Source organism: Scyliorhinus canicula, chromosome 8, assembly GCF_902713615.1.
Source record: "Scyliorhinus canicula chromosome 8, sScyCan1.1, whole genome shotgun sequence".
Classification (NCBI taxonomy): domain Eukaryota; kingdom Metazoa; phylum Chordata; class Chondrichthyes; order Carcharhiniformes; family Scyliorhinidae; genus Scyliorhinus; species Scyliorhinus canicula.
The window spans coordinates 168,074,145-168,093,174 of NC_052153.1; the positions used below are offsets into that span (position 1 = coordinate 168,074,145).

The 19,030-nt window shown below is 44.6% G+C and overlaps 1 protein-coding gene across 10 annotated transcripts in view; it reads right to left on the reverse strand.

The window, feature by feature from the left end:
• Positions 1-19,030, reverse strand: part of LOC119970680 (cadherin-related family member 2-like) — a 257,761-nt gene that overhangs the window by 37,500 nt on the left and 201,231 nt on the right. For 7 of the 10 annotated variants that reach the window (XM_038805688.1, XM_038805686.1, XM_038805689.1 and 4 more), the window contains 3 exons: positions 18,054-18,134; positions 17,866-17,947; positions 10,778-10,862 (listed from right to left, as the gene is read on the reverse strand). In XM_038805688.1, coding sequence (XP_038661616.1) covers positions 10,778-10,862; positions 17,866-17,947; positions 18,054-18,134 — 248 coding nt within the window. Of the gene's footprint in view, positions 1-10,145; positions 10,863-17,865; positions 17,948-18,053; positions 18,135-19,030 lie in introns of those variants that run through there. The other 3 variants (XM_038805691.1, XM_038805693.1, XM_038805694.1) reach the window with 2 other exon arrangements.

Below are 19,030 nucleotides of genomic sequence, written 5' to 3' on the forward strand. Positions count from 1 at the left end.
AGATCGGTGTGATTTCTGTGGAACAGAGAAAAATGGTGAGATACACAGAAGTAAAGATAAGACAAATAAAGTTAGAAGCACAAATGACATAAATTAAACCTTCACACCATTTGGAAGACAGGCTGGTTTAAAGGAATTGAGCTCTAACTCCTTTAAGCATAGCAATAAAGCGGGTAAAGATACGGCAGTCCAGATAGCGGCAAACTAGCAAAAGACCTCACAAAACTGCCAACAATTACGGCTAATTGCTGTCCCGGAATGTCTCAAGGAAAAAAAAAAATCAAATTAAGTGAAGTCCAAAAGATCAGAAAGGGGCTAAAACACTCAATTAGTTTTGTTCAGGAATATCTGAGGATGACTAATCCTCCCCTCCCAAAACAGAAAAAATGGGGAGGAAAATCAATACAAGATTACGGTTAGAAATTTAACAATGGATACATGTCGAGAATAACTTCAGATCGTTTCAAGCCATCCAGATAAATTCAGCAGTAATTCAACTCATTTGTAATAAAAGAAAAATAAACATCCAGTAATGTCTCTTTCCAAAAACCGGTTAAATAACGAACATTGAAAATTGAAAGAAAGGATGGGTAATGTCTATCTAAGGTCACATAGCGGATGGAGATGGCATCATGCCAAGTTCTCCACCACTTTCAATTCTGTACAAAAATTTAACCATTTCAGCAAGCAGGTCATCTGCACAAAGAAATATACATCTCTAAGAATAGCTAATGCCTCTAAAATTAATCAGTGGAAATTGACTTAAATGGAATGACACAGATAAAGTTTTCGAAGGAGAATGAAAAAATTTGTTCAGTATTTTAATTGAGCTCCATTTTAGAGAAAGAGTGAGAGGGTTAGAGAGAGAGAGAGAGCCAGAGACAGAGAGAGGGACTGATAGAGACAGCGAAAGTTGAGAGAGTGAAAGAGAGCGAGTCAGGGAGAGACAGAGAAGGGGAGGGGTAGTTAGATAAAGAGAAAGAGCGACAAGAGTTCCAGAGACAGACAGAGTTACGTAGAGAGATAGACAGAGCGAGAGAGAGAGAGGGGGAGTTTTAGGCATCCATAGAGAGAGAGTTTTAGGCATCTAAATGTTGTTCTGAACTATTCACTGTCTCTATATTCAGACTTTGACTTCAGACCTTGACTTTAAAAAGTTTTGTTACGAGCTGTGATTATTTGAAAGCTTCAAATTGTCTGCGCATTGCCTTTAAAGATTATAGTTTGAGTACAGTTAACAATTTTTTTCTTTCCAAAGGCTTTCATTGGCATTTCCAGGGTAATTGGCATTTCCAGGGTAATTTTGATACACAGGGAATTTTAATCAGGGTGCAAAATCACGTATGTAAGAATAAGAAAATATTAGTTTCATGGTGTTCAGTGGAGGTTAGGATAGTTGAAATACATATGACAAATATGATCAAGCCGGTGTTTCATTAGTTCAGGGTTAAAACTTCCCTGACACAAATAATCATCAGTAGGGTGAAACTACCCTGTCTCACAACGCAGATGTTTTAATTATGAGATTGCAGAATTACTTATAAACAACAGATGGGTAAATGAAATATGTCCATGAGTTTCAATAACATACTGTGTTTGCTGAAAGACTTGATAACGGGAATTTGGCAGCACTCCAACTTTTACTCCCAGTCTATTTGAGTGAAAAATATTTTAAAAAACGTTTAGAGATGCGAATGGCATCATTCCAATTTATCCACCCACTATACGCCCCTTTTTGTCTCTGCAAGACAATTAACCCTTTCAACAATCCAGAAGATGTCTTGACACTCCCATGCTGGTTTGCCTGAGCTCTGGCCCTTTTAATTCTGATAAAGTAATGACCAGTCCACACAGCTGCAGATGCATTTTAATTGGAATTTACAAATCTTAAGTTTTGAATTTTCAGATTTTTTCAGATTAATTAAGCCACTCTGTCCCATGCAGAATGGATCTTTGAGCAAGAACACCCTGGACATGATTGCATGTCACTTATAAAGGACGATTCATCTGTCAGGGAGGACCTATCGGATGCCCCTCTTAACGACCCAGACCTGACCATGTTCAGAGATGGAAGTGCTTCCATCGGTGAAAGGTGGGAGAGACTATCAGGATATGCAATAGTCAACCAGGGTGGGGAGACAGTAGAATCAGCAGCATTTGAAACTCCATTATTGGCCCAACAAGCAGAATTGTTCGCACATACGAGCATGCGCACTAGGAGCAGGCAAAAAAGTAAATATTTATACAGACTCCAGATATGCCTTTGGAGTCATACATGATTTTGGACAATTATGGAAGAACAGAGGATTCTTAACATCCTCTGGCACCCCAATTTCCCATCAGCAGCTAGTAACCCAGTTACTCCAAGCTCTTATGCTCCTAGAAAAGGTAGCAGTGATAAAGTGTACTGCCCATACGAAAAGAAAAACTCCAGTAGATGAAGGAAATAGGCAGGCAGACCACCAAGCAAAAGAAGCCTCCCATTCAAAGGAAATGGTAGTGCCTAAAATGATGAGCCAGACTAAAAGCTCAAAAGACAAGTCTCCCTCTGAAAAACCTATGCCGACCATTACTGACGTAATCCAGCTACAGGAGGACGTTCCTGCTAGCGATAAAAAGTCATGGGAAGAATTGGGATGTACATATGATAAAGAAAGTAAGCTGTGGGTCACCCCAGCAGGGCAGACGTGTACGCCCGATGCATTGGCAGCCTGGGTGACCGAATGTGTACACTTTGCAACTCACTGTGGTGCTCGCGCTACAGGTGATATATTGTTAAAAACCTGGTGGCATCCTAGGTTGCAGGAGATAGCCCAACGAATTAGCAGTCACTGCTTGATATGTCAGCAGTATAACCCTGGGAAGGCTGTCCCCTGTGAGCGGGGGAAAACACCATTGCCTGAGGGTCCCTTTGAGATCCTGCAACTGGACTACATTGAGTTGGAAAGATGCCAGTGTTATAAGCATGTATTAGTGATTGTTGATGTGTTTAGTAAGTGGATAGAGGCCTATCCTACTGTAGATAATAAGGCTTCAACTGTAGTAAAAGTTCTTATGCGTGAAATTGTACCAAGATTTGGAATTCCATATCGTTCAAGCTCTGATAATGGACCTCACTTTGTGGGACATATCAATAAAGAATTCTGCACTCAACTAGGAATTAAACAGCAGTTACACTGCGCCTACAGACCCCAGGCAGCTGGGATAGTGGAAAGAGCTAACCAGACTCTGAAAACCAAACTTGCTAAGCTACAAGCAGAGACCGGAGCCACCTGGCTCAAACTATTACCTATTGCAGTCTTTCAAATAAGAACCACCCCAGCAGGAATGACTCGATTGAGCCCCGCTGAAATCTTGTACGGAAGACCCCTTCACACCCCCTGGGACTGTCATACATCCCGAGACATTCAGTTCCACCACATGACTACAGAAGTGGCTAATTATATAATAGCCCTCACTAAAGTCTTAAAGACTCTCCACTTACGAGTACGTGCCACGCAAGAGGAAGTGCCACCCTTAGCTAGTTCCGATATTGTACAACCGGGACATCATGTGATGATTCGCAATTGGACACGGAAGGGATTGGAACCGCATTGGGAAGGACCGTTCCAAGTTCTCCTAACCACCCCCACGGCAGTCAAAGTTGAAGGACGCAATGCGTGAATTCACACCCACCACTGTAAGCGCGTGAAGTTTTCGTGATTATTAACTCTCGTTTTAAGTTTTAGGTACATACGACCTTAGTCGGACTAGGAGCAGGACCCCACGATGAAGCTGCTCTTTTTACTAGTGATCCTCGCTAGCGCCATCCAGTTTACATTCACTAGCGACCGGCGATGTAGACCCGGCGGACGAATTCTGCACCTTTGTCATGAGGACACCTATAGCTGTGCCAACAGCACCACAGATGAGACCTTGTGGACGGTAACCCCGGTAGATACCTGCACCACCATCATTCATCAAGACGAGCAGAAGCCTCGGTTCCTGACTACCCGCGGATTCCTGACCTGCGATCGCTACGCATGCCGGTGGGACCACCGGTGTAAGAGGAAAGGCAAGCCACGAGTTCCTGAATGTAAGACTATCCATACTCACCCGCCTACCAGGAGGAAGCGGGCAACGCACCATGTGACTGCGAATTCACTCCTGTTTATGTCTTATACTTATGCAAAGAAATTGAATGTCTCCTCTTGTTGGGTATGTACGCATGTTCCTAGCCATGCCCATGGGGGTATTCCTTTGGTCCCTCTTTCCTATTTGATCGAGGAGGTCGCAGAATGGGCTCTGCGACGTAATCGCACCGATCCTGATAATGATACACAAGATATGATAGATTGGCGATCGGCCGGGTTCAATATGAGCAGATTTAAAGGATGGTGGTGGCCAAAATTTACTGTAACCCGTCAGCCGCCCTACCTGATCCTCCCCAAGTATGCTAAATTTCCAAAAGGCAGTATATGTTTTAAAAAGGATCATGCCAATGGGACCCACCCGGTAGGTACCAGCCAATGTAACCAGACCTTGATTTGGCAACCACCCATAACTAATCTTACACAAAAAGGCTTGTTCACCTTTAATTGGTCAGCAATAGAAAACCATACTAGTGGCGGCCCCTAGAGGGGGGAGCTGACTAGAATCATGATGACGGATGCCAAAGGGAACTTGACCTCGTACAATGATACCTATTTTATATGCGGACATAAAGCATATCCCTGGTTGCCGGAAAATTGGTCGGGTTCTTGCTATATGGGCTTTGTAGTCCCTGGCATCACCCATTATATAGATCTAGCCAAACATCCCCATGCCCGAACCACTAGGTCCCTTGTGCCTTGGGAGGTGATAGCTACTGCCCTTTGGCCGCAGTTCGGCAGTATTAGATCTCTCCAAAAAGTCACCAAGCTCCGGGATATGTTGGAGCAGGTGGATAATGATACTGCGGAAGGACTCAGTGAGCTCAACGTAGAGCTAGTAGCTGTTAGTAGTTGCCTTACAGAACCGCATGGCTCTAGACTACCTCCTTGCCAATGAGGGAGGTACGTGTGCTGTAGTGGGTTCTGAGTGCTGTATTTATATCCCTGATAGCTCGGAGACCTAGTGGACCACATTAGGGATGGGGTAAAGAGACTCCGCCAGTCCTCCTCGGACGACTGGTGGGGAGGACTGTGGTCTAGTTCCTGGACCACCTATCTGTTTCATGGATTTATTATCTGTATCGTTATTTGCCTTTTGCTATGTATTATTGTAACCTGTGTTAAATGCTTTTGTAATCATTTAGGCGCCTCTGTGATGCCACAGATGCTGCAGCGGCTTTCCCAGTTAGACAAGCAGGATTTAGTAGATGCCGGAAATGTGTATGAGAACCAGCAGAGGGCAGCAGAGCAGAGCTACTGGTCAGCTGTTCTGGGGAAATTTGCATACGTGCAGTGCGGTCAGCCTAAGTTGAAGGTGGTTTGTGGAGGGGCTGTTGGCAAGTGACAGTTAAACCCGAAACACTTTGTGAGTGTTTCCCACCCTACCTCCTCCTCTAACCAACCCCCCCACCCCACGGTGGTTGGGAAGCGGGAGCAGGGGCCTGTCGTGAAGGTGAGTGAGTGCCTTTAAATTTGCTTACCTTTCAGCGGGATCAGGGTTTGAGGTAATATCAGGTAAGCTCTTCCTTTCTTTTTCTTTTTCTTGTTTTTTTTTAATCTAGAGGGGATGTCAGGGAAGGCAGTACAATGCTCCTCCTGCAGAATGTTTGAGGTGAGGGACGCCGTCAGTGTCCCTGCTGATTTCATCTGTGGGAAGTGCACCCAACTCCAGCTCCTCAAAAACCGTGTTAGGGACCTGGAGCTTGAGCTGGATGAACTTCGGATCATTCGGGAGGCAGAGGGGGTCATAGATAGGAGCTTCAGGGAAGTAGTTACACCAAAGACTGGAGATAGATGGGTAACAGTAAGAGGGACTGGGAAGAAGCAGTCAGTGCAGGGACCCCCTGCGGTCGTTCCCCTGAGTAACAAGTATACCGTTTTGGATACTTGTGGGGGGGACGACTTACCAGGGGTAAGCCATGGGGTACGGGCCTCTGGCACGGAGTCTGTCCCTGTTGCTCAGAAGGGAAGGGGGGAAAGGAGTAGAACATTAGTAATTGGGGACTCAATAGTCAGGGGCACAGATAGGAGATTTTGTGGGAGCGAGAGAGACTCACGTTTGGTATGTTGCCTCCCAGGTGCAAGGGTACGTGATGTCTCGGATCGTGTTTTCCGGGTCCTTAAGGGGGAGGGGGAGCAGCCCCAAGTCGTAGTCCACATTGGCACTAACGACATAGGTAGGAAAGGGGAGAAGGATGTCAGGCAGGCCTTTAGGGAGCTAGGATGGAAGCTCAGAGCGAGAACAAACAGAGTTGTTATCTCTGGGTTGTTGCCCGTGCCACGTGATAGTGAGATGAGGAATAGGGAGAGAGAGCAATTAAACACGTGGCTACAGGGATGGTGCAGGCGGGAGGGATTCAGATTTCTGGATAACTGGGGCTCTTTCTGGGGAAGGTGGGACCTCTATAGACAGGATGGTCTACATCTGAACCTGAGGGGCACCAATATCCTGGGGGGGAGATTTGTTAGTACTCTTTGGGGGGGTTTAAACTAATTCAGCAGGGGCATGGGAACCTGGATTGTAGTTTTGGGGTGCGAGAGATTGAGAGTAGAGAGGTCAGGAGCACAGTTTTGACTTCGCAGGAGGGCGGCGGCAGTGTTCAGGTCTGTGGTTTGAAGTGTGTCTATTTCAATGCCAGGAGTATACGAAATAAGGTAGGGGAACTGGCAGCATGGGTAGGTACCTGGGACCTCGATGTTGTGGCCATTTCAGAGACATGGATAGAGCAGGGACAGGAATGGTTGTTGCAGGTTCCGGGGTTTAGGTGCTTTAGTAAGGTCAGAGAAGGGGGCAAAAGAGGGGGAGGTGTGGCGCTGCTAGTCAAGGACAGTATTACGGTGGTAGAAAGGATGCAAGATGGGGACTCTTCTTCCGAGGTAGTATGGGCTGAGGTTAGAAACAGGAAAGGAGAGGTCACCCTGTTGGGAGTTTTCTATAGGCCACCTAATAGTTCTAGAGATGTAGAGGAAAGGATGGCGAAGATGATTCTGGAAAAGAGCGAAAGTAACAGGGTAGTTGTTATGGGAGACTTTAACTTTCCTAATATTGACTGGAAAAGATATAGTTCGAGTACATTGGATGGGTCGTTCTTTGTACAATGTGTGCAGGAGGGTTTTCTGACACAATATGTTGACAGGCCAACAAGAGGTGAGGCCACTTTGGATTTGGTTTTGGGTAATGAACCAGGCCAGGTGTTAGATCTGGAGGTAGGTGAACACTTTGGAGACAGTGACCACAATTCGGTGACCTTTACGTTAGTGATGGAAAGGGATAAGTATACCCCGCAGAGCAAGAGTTATAGCTGGGGGAAGGGCAATTATGATGCCATTAGACATGACTTAGGATGTGTTGGTTGGAGAAGTAGGCTGCAAGGGTTGGGCACACTGGATATGTGGAGCTTGTTCAAGGAACAGCTATTGCATGTTCTTGATAAGTACGTACCAGTCAGGCAGGGAGGAAGGGGTCGAGCGAGGGAACCGTGGTTTACCAAAGAAGTGGAATCTCTTGTTAAGAGGAAGAAGGAGGCCTATGTGAAGATGAGGCGTGAAGTTTCAGTTGGGGCGCTTGATAGTTACAAGGAAGCGAGGAAGGATCTAAAGAGAGAGCTGAGACGAGCAAGGAGGGGACATGAGAAGTCTTTGGCAGGTAGGATCAAGGAAAACCCAAAAGCTTTCTATAGGTATGTCAGGAATAAAAGAATGACTAGGGTAAGAGTAGGGCCAGTCAAGGACAGTGGTGGGAAGTTGTGTGTGGAGGCTGAGGAGATAAGCGAGATACTAAATGAATACTTTTCGTCAGTATTCACTCAAGAAAAAGATAATATTGTGGAGGAGAATGCTGAGACCCAGGCTATTAGAATAGATGGCATTGAGGTGCGTAGGGAAGAAGTGTTGGCAATTCTGGACAAGGTGAAAATAGATAAGTCCCCGGGGCCGGATGGGATTTATCCTAGGATTCTCTGGGAAGCCAGGGAAGAGATTGCTGAGCCTTTGGCTTTGATTTTTAGGTCATCATTGGCTACAGGAATAGTGCCAGAGGACTGGAGGATAGCAAATGTGGTCCCTTTGTTCAAGAAGGGGAGTAGAGATAACCCCGGTAACTATAGGCCGGTGAGCCTAACGTCTGTGGTGGGTAAAGTCTTGGAGAGGATTATAAAAGATACGATTTATAATCATCTAGATAGGAATAATATGATTAGGGATAGTCAGCATGGTTTTGTGAAGGGTAGGTCATGCCTCACAAACCTTATCGAGTTCTTTGAGAAGGTGACTGAACAGGTAGACGAGGGTAGAGCAGTTGATGTGGTGTATATGGATTTCAGTAAAGCGTTTGATAAGGTTCCCCACGGTCGGCTATTGCAGAAAATACGGAGGCTGGGGATTGAGGGTGATTTAGAGATGTGGATCAGAAATTGGCTAGTTGAAAGAAGACAGAGAGTGGTAGTTGATGGGAAATGTTCAGAATGGAGTTCAGTTACGAGTGGCGTACCACAAGGATCTGTTCTGGGGCCGTTGCTGTTTGTCATTTTTATAAATGACCTAGAGGAGGGCGCAGAAGGATGGGTGAGTAAATTTGCAGACGACACAAAAGTCGGTGGAGTTGTAGACAGTGCGGAAGGATGTTGCAGGTTACAGAGGGACATAGATAAGCTGCAGAGCTGGGCTGAGAGGTGGCAAATGGAGTTTAATGTGGAGAAGTGTGAGGTGATTCACTTTGGAAAGAATAACAGGAATGCGGAATATTTGGCTAATGGTAAAATTCTTGGTAGTGTGGATGAGCAGAGGGATCTCGGTGTCCATGTACATAGATCCCTGAAAGTTGCCACCCAGGTTGATAGGGTTGTGAAGAAGGCCTATGGTGTGTTGGCCTTTATTGGTAGAGGGATTGAGTTCCGGAGCCATGAGGTCATGATGCAGCTGTACCAAACTCTGGTACGGCCGCGTTTGGAGTATTGCGTACAGTTCTGGTCGCCTCATTATAGGAAGGACGTGGAAGCTTTGGAACGGGTGCAGAGGAGATTTACCAGGATGTTGCCTGGTATGGAGGGAAAATCTTATGAGGAAAGGCTGATGGACTTGAGGTTGTTTTCGTTAGAGAGAAGAAGGTTAAGAGGTGACTTAATAGAGGCATACAAAATGATCAGAGGGTTAGATAGGGTGGACAGCGAGAGCCTTCTCCCGCGGATGGAGGTGGCTAGCACGAGGGGACATAGCCTTAAATTGAGGGGTAATAGATATAGGACAGAGGTCAGAGGTGGGTTTTTTACGCAAAGAGTGGTGAGGCCGTGGAATGCCCTACCTGCAACAGTAGTGAACTCGCCAACATTGAGGGCATTTAAAAGTTTATTGGATAAGCATATGGATGATAAGGGCATAGTGTAGGTTAGATGGCCTTTAGATTTTTTCCATGTCGGTGCAACATCGAGGGCCGAAGGGCCTGTACTGCGCTGTATCGTTCTATGTTCTATGTTCTATGACATTGGACCAAAGGATGATTTCCCGGAGGAATTCCTCAGACTCTCAAGGATAAGTCCCTGAGGGCTGTGTGATCATGGAATGATCAAAGGGGGGAATGCGAATGTGAAGCAAGGGTTAATAACTAGAACAAGCCAGAATTAATGGGACACATTAGTGGAAAGTTACAAATAAGGGAGTTTTTATTGAATTTGTGAGCCGACTCATGACTGTAAGCCGAATAGCCTTGAGAAACAAGGAAGATGGCTGGATGACGGAATATGAAATGTGGGAGCCGTTGATATTGTGGCTAAACACCTGCTGTTTTTGCTAAAACTACTACATACTCATGTGCCAATAGATAACCTCAAAGTCTGTAAAATCATGTATCGAAATTATGGCAATAACAAGTTAATCATGTATTGGATCTATGGTAAAAACAAGCTATGCTTTGTAATGGGGGCAAGCTCAAGTGAATGCAAGGGACAGCCCTCTTAAAAAAACATATAAAGAAAGGATGTTTTGAGCAAAACTTTGGCACTCTCAGAGGTGGTTCTTTAGAATACCTAGAGGGCTGCCCTGATCGCAATAAAGAATATTCTAAAGTACGGACGTGTTCGAGAGTACTTTCTTCCGGACTGAGAGACAAGTGAATTAGAGACGCATTCACACTACCACATGACGCTGAGGGCCGGGGTTTGAACCCGGCCCCGTTCATTGTCTGTGTGGAGTTTGCACATTCTCCCCATGTAACCTAATGAAAATATATTGAAAAAAGCCCCTTCACATTGGCTTGTGCAAAAACAAACAAAGTTCACCCAGTTCACAAGCTGAGGGAGCAAATCATAGCCAAGGCAGCAATTGGAATACTGTAGTGAGCTTCAATGTTCTGGGCTAGTAGAGAGCACGGTCACTGAGTATTGTCCAGAATCTGCTGGAAAATGTTTCTATTAATAACAAACAATGGGAATATGAACATAAATTTGAGGAAATGCCACTTGAAGGTTGAAAATCAAAATAGCCCCACAAGCTACTACCCAATTGCAAAGACTAAATATTCTTATTTGTACAGTTACGGTAAGGATTTCATGTCATGTCTATAAAGCCACTGAACGTCCTCATTTACAGATCAGTACATTTCAGACCCTCATTGCTGAACAAATACACCAATTTCCCAGGTTCCGTATATTTACATCCTTCACGCGATGCCAAAGCTGCTGTCAGAAAGTCTTGTGAATTTTTCACATCCCTTTCCCGAGCTCCTTTCTCTCTTTTATCCTGTTTGGAGTTACAATACAAGGAGAAAAATGGTTACTGATATGAAGTGAAATCTTACATGGTGTGATTATGCACAAGTTAGGTTCAAAAGCAAGTTCCATGAATATAATCAGGCTTGAACCTTAAAACATTCTTCCTCAAGGTGAATAAAGGGTGTTTTGCAAGTTAGCACCTTGCTGGTGGGCCTTACATGTAGTGGGTGGTCTATCTGAAAATCAGGGATGTTTTGCCAGCAAATATTCTGACCATTGTTAATAATTATGGTGAGGGATTCTCTAATCTTGGTTAATCTTAGCAGACTCAATGGGCCGAGTGGCCCCATTCTGCTCTTATGTTTTATGATGATCCATTAGTAGACTGGGAATTTGTAAAATTCTATCCATTCAATTTTACCTGAACCTAAGTTACCCTTTGGGGGCCATTCCAGTTGTAACATGTCCATGTAACTGTGGTAGCTCCTTACTTATTCCCACCTATGGAAATTAAACAGTGATGTTAGCTCCAACATAGATGTGCCACTCCCTGTTCCCTTGCTGAGTGAATCTCACCAGTTCATTAAACTACTCGGTCCAGCATGATGTCCAATAAGCCATTTGTAATACGAGGAGATGAAGAGAAATTATATTATTCAATTCACTTGACTTGAAACAGGCCAGGTACAAGCAGTGGATAGTCAGGTAACCAAGCAACTACCAAGATGGCTGATGGGGCAGTAATTGTCTGGCCCTTCAGTAGGATTGACCAACCCTTTGTTTTTATTGGGTGTGCAGTTCAGTAATTTGGAGGATCATTGACTACCTATGAAGGTAGAAATTCCAAATTTTTGATTTGGTTTATTATTGTCACATGTATTAGTACACAGTGAAAAGTATTGTTTCTTGCATGCTGTACAAACAATGCATACCGTACATAGGGAAGGAAGGAGAGACTGCAGAATATAATGTTACAGTTACAACATAGAACAGTACAGCACAGAACCCTTGATGTTGTGCCGAGCCTTTTCCGAAACCAAGATCAAGCTATCCCACTCCCTGTCATTCTGGTGTGCTCCATGTGCCTATCCAATAACCGCTTGAAAGTTCCTAAAGTGTCCGACTCCACTGTCACAGCAGGCAGTCCATTCCACACCCTAACCACTCTCTCAGTAAAGAAACTACCTCGGACATCCCTCCTATATCTCCCAACCTGAACCTTATAGTTATGCCCCCCTTGTAACAGCTTCATCCACCCGAGGAAATAGTCTCTGAATGTCCACTCTATCTATTCCCCTCATCATCTTATAAACCTCTATTAAGTCGCCTCTCATCCTCCTCTGCTCCAAAGAGAAAAGCCCTAGCTCCCTCAACCTTTCCTCATAAGACCTGTCCTCCAAACCAGGCAGCATCCTGGTAAATCTCCTTTGCACCCTTTCCAATGCTTCCACATCCTTCCTATAATGAGGTGACCAGAACTGCACACAATACTCCAAATGTGATCTCACCAGGCTCACGTACAGTTGCAGCATAACCCCACGGCTCTTATACTCAAGACCCCCTGTTAACAAACGCTAACACACTTCTTCACAGCTCTATCCACTTGCATGGCAACGTTCAGAGATCTGTGGACATGAACCCCAAGATCTCTCTGTTCATCCACATTCCTCAGAACCCTGCCGTTGACCCTGTAATCCGCATTCAAATTTGTCGGACCAAAATGAATCACCTCTCACTTATCAGGGTTAAACTCCATCTGCCATTTTTCGGCCCAGCTCTGCATCCCATCAATGACTCTTTGCAGCCTACAACAGCCCTCCATCTCATCCACTACTCCACCAATCTTGGTGTCATCAGCAAATTTACTGACCCACCCTTCAGCCCCCTCCTCCAAGTCATTGATAAAAATCACAAATAGCAGGGGACCCAGCACTGATCCCTGTGGTACACTGCTGGTAACTGATCTCCAGTCTGAAAATTTTCCATCCACCACCACCCTCTGTCTTCTATGTGATAGCCAGTTACTTATCCAATTGGCCAAATTTCCCTCTATCCCACACCTCCGTACTTTCTTCATGAGCCGACCATGGGGAACCTTATCAAACGCCTTACTAAAATCCATGTATCCGACATCAACTGCTCTACCTTCATCTGCACACTTAGTTACCTCCTCAAAGAATTCAATCAAATTTGTAAGGCAAGACTTACCCTTCACAAATCCGTGTTGACTATCCCGGATTAAGCTGCATCTTTCCAAATGGTCATAAATCCTATCCTTCAGGACCTTTTCCATTAACTTACCGACCACTGAAGTAAGACTAACCAGGGTCATTCCTATTCCCTTTCTTGAACAGAGGAACAACATTCGCCACTCTCCAGTCCTCTGGCACTATCTCCGTGGACAGTGAGGACCCAAAGATCAAAGCTAAAGGCTCTGAAATCTCATCCCTTGCCTCCTAAAGAATCCTAGGATATATCCCATCTAGCCCAGGGGACTTGTCAACCCTAAGGTTTTTCAAAATTGCTAATACATCCTCCCTCAGAACATCTACCTCCTCCAGCCAACCCACCGGTATCACACTCTCATCCTCAAAAACATGGCCCCTCTCCTTGGTGAACACTGAAGAAAAGTATTCATTCAATGCCTCTCCTATCTCTCCAGTTATAGCAAGGTGTAGAGAAAAGATCAACTTAATACGAGGTAGGTCCATTCAAAAGTCTGTTGGCAGTAGGGAAGAAGCTGTTTTTGAGTCGGTTGGTACGTGACCAAAAACGTTGGTATCTTTTTCCTGACGGAAGAAGGTGGAAGAGAGTATGCCCGGGGTGCGTGGGCTCCATAATTATGTTGGTTGCCTTTCCGAGGCAGCAGGAATTGTAGACGGAGTCAATGGATGGGAGGCTGGTTTGCGTGATGGACTGGGCTACATTCACAACCTTTTGTAGTTTCCTGCGGTCTTGGGCAGAGCAGGCTCCATACCAAGCTGTAATACAACCAGGAAGAATGCTTTCTGTGGTGCATCTGTAGAAGTTGGTGAGGATCGTAGCTGACATGCCAAATTTCCTTAGTCTTCTGAGAAAGTAGAGTCGTTGGTGGACTTTCTTAACTATAGTGTCGGCATGGGGGGACCAGGACAGGCTATTGGTGATCTGTACACCTAAAAACTTGAAGCTCTTGACCCTTTCTACTTCGTTCCCATTGATGTTCATCACAAGTGCTGAACGAGGTTCGTACCACATCCTCTGTTCCCTACTTTTGAGTTAACATCTGCATAAAGACCGCACATGTAGAAATGTATCGGGAACGTGTTCAACATTCCGACCTGAGCTTTGCTGACCAGAATTTCGATCACATGGTATTAAAGGAATGTTCCCTTTAATTTGTATATAGATCTCATGTTGAAAGCGTTGTGATTTGGGTCCACACAACAAACATCCAGGCCTACAAACGTAAAGAAGGATGCTGTGGTCAGCTACGTCAAAGGTTACAGACAGGTTCAGAAGTACGAGGAGGGATAGATTACCTTTGACACCATAACACAGGGTGTCATTCATGAAGAAATTAAATGATATATGTCAGCCTTTAAAATCCCAGATTTAAAATCTCTCCCCCTCACAGAAAAGCCACAGATTGTTAGTTGGTACGTGGGGGTAGATGTAAAATTGTTTCCACTTCTACTGGCAAAGTTGCATTAAAACTATCCTAATTGAAAGATATACAGGGCGGAAATTAGGCTGTGTCATTAGTATTGCCCACTAACAATCTGTTTGTATGGAATTCCTTACTCTGCTGTTCTGTTGTCAGTATTAAGCTATGTTTTTTAAATTGGCTAATGCCAATTAATGTCCACTAAAAGCAGGACAAATCCAATCCAGACAATTACTGCCCCATCAGCCATCTTGATCATCAGAAAAGTGATGAATATTGTCAACAATGCAATCAAACGGCTCTTACTCAGCAACAACCTGCTCACCAACACTCAGTTTGGGTTCCACCAGGATTACTCGGCTCCAGCCTTGGTCCAAACAAGGACAAAAGAGCAGAATTTCAGAGGTCAGGTGAGAGTGACTGCTCTTGAAACCAAGGCAGCAATTGACTGAGTATAGCATCAAGGAGCCCTGGCAAAACGACAGTCAGTGAAAATTAGGGAGAAAACCCTCCACTGCTCAGAGTCATGCCTCGTACAAAGGAAGATGGCTTTAGTTATTGGAAGCCACTTATCTGGGTCCCAAGACGTTTCTGAAAGTTTCTCAAGGTGGATGCGGAACATTTTTAGTTGCTTCATCAATTACCTTCATAACATCAAAAATACTAATGTTTGCTGATGACTGCACAGTGCTTAGTTCCTTTTGCAACTCCGCAGATAATGAAGCAATGTGGGCCTGCATGTAGAAAGACCTGTACACCATTCAGGCTTGGGTTGATAAGTGGCAGTAACATGAGTGCCAGACAATGACTATTTCCAGCGAAAGACAATCTAACTACTTCCACTTGATATTCAATGGCATAACCATTGCCTGATCCCTGACCATCAATATCCTGGTTGTTACCATTGACCAGGTAATTAACTGGGCCAGGCCACAATAGTACATGAGAAGATATGCATCAGCAATCATGTAAATAGTAATGTATACGACCTCCAACCAGCAGGTGGCTGTAGAGAACAACCATGTGACACTTACCTAAGGGAGTTTGGAGATAGTTGTCATAGTGGATAGTCATACTTGTAGTAGCTCTTAGATAATTTATAATAGTAGCGTTCTGATAATTTTCTCATGGTTATCTAACCCATGTAATTGTTTAACAATAAGCATTTAACTAGTCAAGAACTAGATGGGCTCTCGTGCACTTATTCCAACCGGCCAAGCATCAAAAGGTAATAGTACAGTTTGCACAGGGTTAATGGCTGGGTATTCTGTCATTTGTCATTCACCTCCTTTCCACTATCTATAAATCAGGGGTGCGGTGGAATACTGTCCACTTTCCTGGATGGGTGCCGCTCTAACAACACTCAAGAAGCTCGACACCATCCAGGATAAAGTAACCCTATGCTTGGTACCACATTCACCACTTTAAGCATTCGTATCGCCCGCCATTAATGTATCTTGACTGCAATGTGTAGTATCTACAAAATGCACTGCAGCACTTTGCCATGGCTCCTTCGTCAACACCTTCCAAACCTGTAAACGTCCCACTCAAAAGATCAAGGGGAGCAGGTACATGAGAACATCACCACCTCCAAATTGTCCATCATCCTGACTTGAAAATCCTGGAACTCCCTTCCTAACAGAACCATGGGAGTACCTTTACCACATGGACTGCAACTGTTTATGGAATGGCTTACCATCACTTGCTCAAGGGCAATTTAGGTAATAAATTCTGCCCTTGCCAGCAACACCACTCAGTGAGCTAGATAGCTGGTTTGTGATGCAGAACAAGGCCAGCAGCGCGGGTTCAATTCCCGCACCAACTGAGAATTCTGAATTTTCCCTCTGTGTACCTGAACAGGCGCCGGAATGTGGCGACTAGGGGATTTTCCAGTAATCATCTTGAAAAGAACAAGTTGATTAGCGATAGTCAACACGGTTTTGTGAAGGGTAGGTCATGCCTCACAAACCTTATTGAGTTTTTTGAGAAGGTGACCAAACAGGTGGATGAGGGTAAAGCTGTTGATGTGGTGTATATGGATTTCAGTAAGGCGTTTGATAAGGTTCCCCACGGTAGGCTATTGCAGAAAATACGGAAGTATGGGATTGAAGGTGATTTAGCGGTTTGGATCAGTAATTGGCTAGCTGAAAGAAGACAGAGGGTGGTGGTTGATGGTAAATGTTCATCCTGGAGTTCAGTTACTAGTGGTGTACCGCAAGGATCTGTTTTGGGGCCACTGCTGTTTGTCATTTTTATAAATGACCTGGAAGAGGGTGTCGAAGGATGGGTTAGTAAATTTGCAGATGACACAAAGGTCGGTGGAGTTGTGGATAGTGCTGAAGGATGTTATAGGATACAGAGGGACATAGATAAGCTGCAGAGCTGGGCTGAGAGGTGGCAGATGGAGTTTAATGCAGAAAAGTGTGAGGTGCTTCACTTTGGAAGGAGTAACAGGAATGCAGAGTACTGGGCTAATGGCAAGATTCTCGGTAGTGCAGATGAACAGAGAGATCTCGGCATCCAGGTACATAAATCCCTGAAAGTCGCCACCCAGGTTAATAGGGCTGTTAAGAAGGCATATGGTGTGCTAGCCTTTATCGGTAGGGGAATTGAGTTTCGGAGCCACAAGGTCATGCTGCAGCTGTACATAACGCTGGTGCGGCCGCTCCTGGAGTACTGCGTGCAGTTCTGGTCACCACATTATCGGAAGGATGTGGAAGCTTTGGAAAGGGTTCAGAGGAGATTTACTAGGATGTTGCCTGGTATGGAGGGAAGGTCTTACGAGGAAAGGCTCAGGGACTTGAGGTTGTTTTTGTTAGAGAGGAGAAGGCTGAGAGGTGACTTAATAGAGACATATAAGATAGTCAGAGGGTTAGATAGGGTGGACAGTGAGAGTCTTTTTCCTCGGATGGTGATGACCAACACGAGGGGACATATCTTTAAATTGAGGGGTGGTAGATATAGGACAGATGTCAGAGGCAGTTTCTTTACTCAGAGAGTAGTAGGGGTGTGGAATGCCCTGCCTGCAACAGTAGTAGACTCGCCAACTTTAAGGGCATTTAAGTGGTCACTGGATAGACATATGGATGAAAATGGAATAGTGTAGGTCAGATAGGCTTCAGATGGTTTCACAGGTCGGCGCAACATCGAGGGCCGAAGGACCCGTACTGCGCTGTAATGTTCTATGTTCTATATGTTCTAACTTCATTGCAGTGCTAATGTAAGACTACTTGTGACAATAATAAAGATTATTATATTATTATTACATCTCACAAATTAATAAAAAAAACGTGGACAGATACATCACGTTTCAACACGTTGTATTTGCTTTGATACAGTAAGATCTCAAAATAATAATCATCGTTTTAAGAGTGTATCAAATTACCTGGCGTTTGTAGATGCCAGGTTTCCGAATATTAAAGTAATCCTTCTCATCAGCAATGACATTGTCATCAATGGAGTTCAAACTGCATTCATAACATATTACATATTAGTTTTGACAAAGTGGCAAATTAAGCTATTTTAGGGGGATAGATTTCAAATTCTGAATGTCAAAGGAGTGAGAATACAAACCTCTTCTGGTCCAAGCAAGCTTCTGCATTGAAGTGACAGGTTGCCTCACTGAACAGAGCTCTATTCCAAACCGGGTTGGATCTGAAGGAAAATATATAAAAGAATGACTTCCTTATTTAGTCAACTAACCACTATAAGGCATGGAGATATTGTAACTGTAGTAGTGCACCTCTCTTTATTTGATACTTTCAGCAGGGTAAGGATTCCTCTGGTCACTGTGTAACAGCACTGAGAATGTGTTAGTGATGATTCCCTCTGTTCTGTACTTCTACTGAAGTACAATTTCTCAATAAATATCAAACAGAGGAGCTCTTCCATGAACATGAGAGGAAGGGCTTTAATTACCTCCAGCTGAGGGAAATTAGGCCTGCGGGAGTTAAAATTAAATTAGTAGATACAATGCTGATTTTCCACCCCACCTCTGGTTTAATAGACGGCTGAAGTGCTGTCCAACTGCCTCATTTAACTCGAGGTCCTATTAGTTAGGCAGGACCATGAAGCTATTCGAAAAATGAAAATTGCTTATTGTCACGAGTAGACGTCAATGAAGTTACTGTGAAAAGCCCCCAGTCGCCACAGCTGGTCTGGGAATTGAACTGTCCAGCTGGCCTGCCTTGGTCTGCTTTAAAAGCCAGCGATTTAGCCTAGTGTGCTAAACCAGCCTATACCCATACCTGTTGAAACAAGTGCTGTAGAAGTGCAGGCAAGAAACTGAGCTGTGAAAGCCGGGTGAAAACATTATTTTCCCTCTCGCTTTATTTGAAATAGATTCTACCTGACAAAGGAACATTAGCCCAGAGTCTGGGAAAGCTTGGACTGTTGGAGTTTGAGCCTCGATCCACATGAATGACACCATGGGAAGAGGCCACGGTGACAAGTCATGGAAGTTAGTGCCACAGTGGCCTGCCGGTAAGTGATGGGATAGGGGGAGGGGTGGGGGAAGGGAGGAGGGGGGGAGGGGGGGGGAGGGGGGGGAG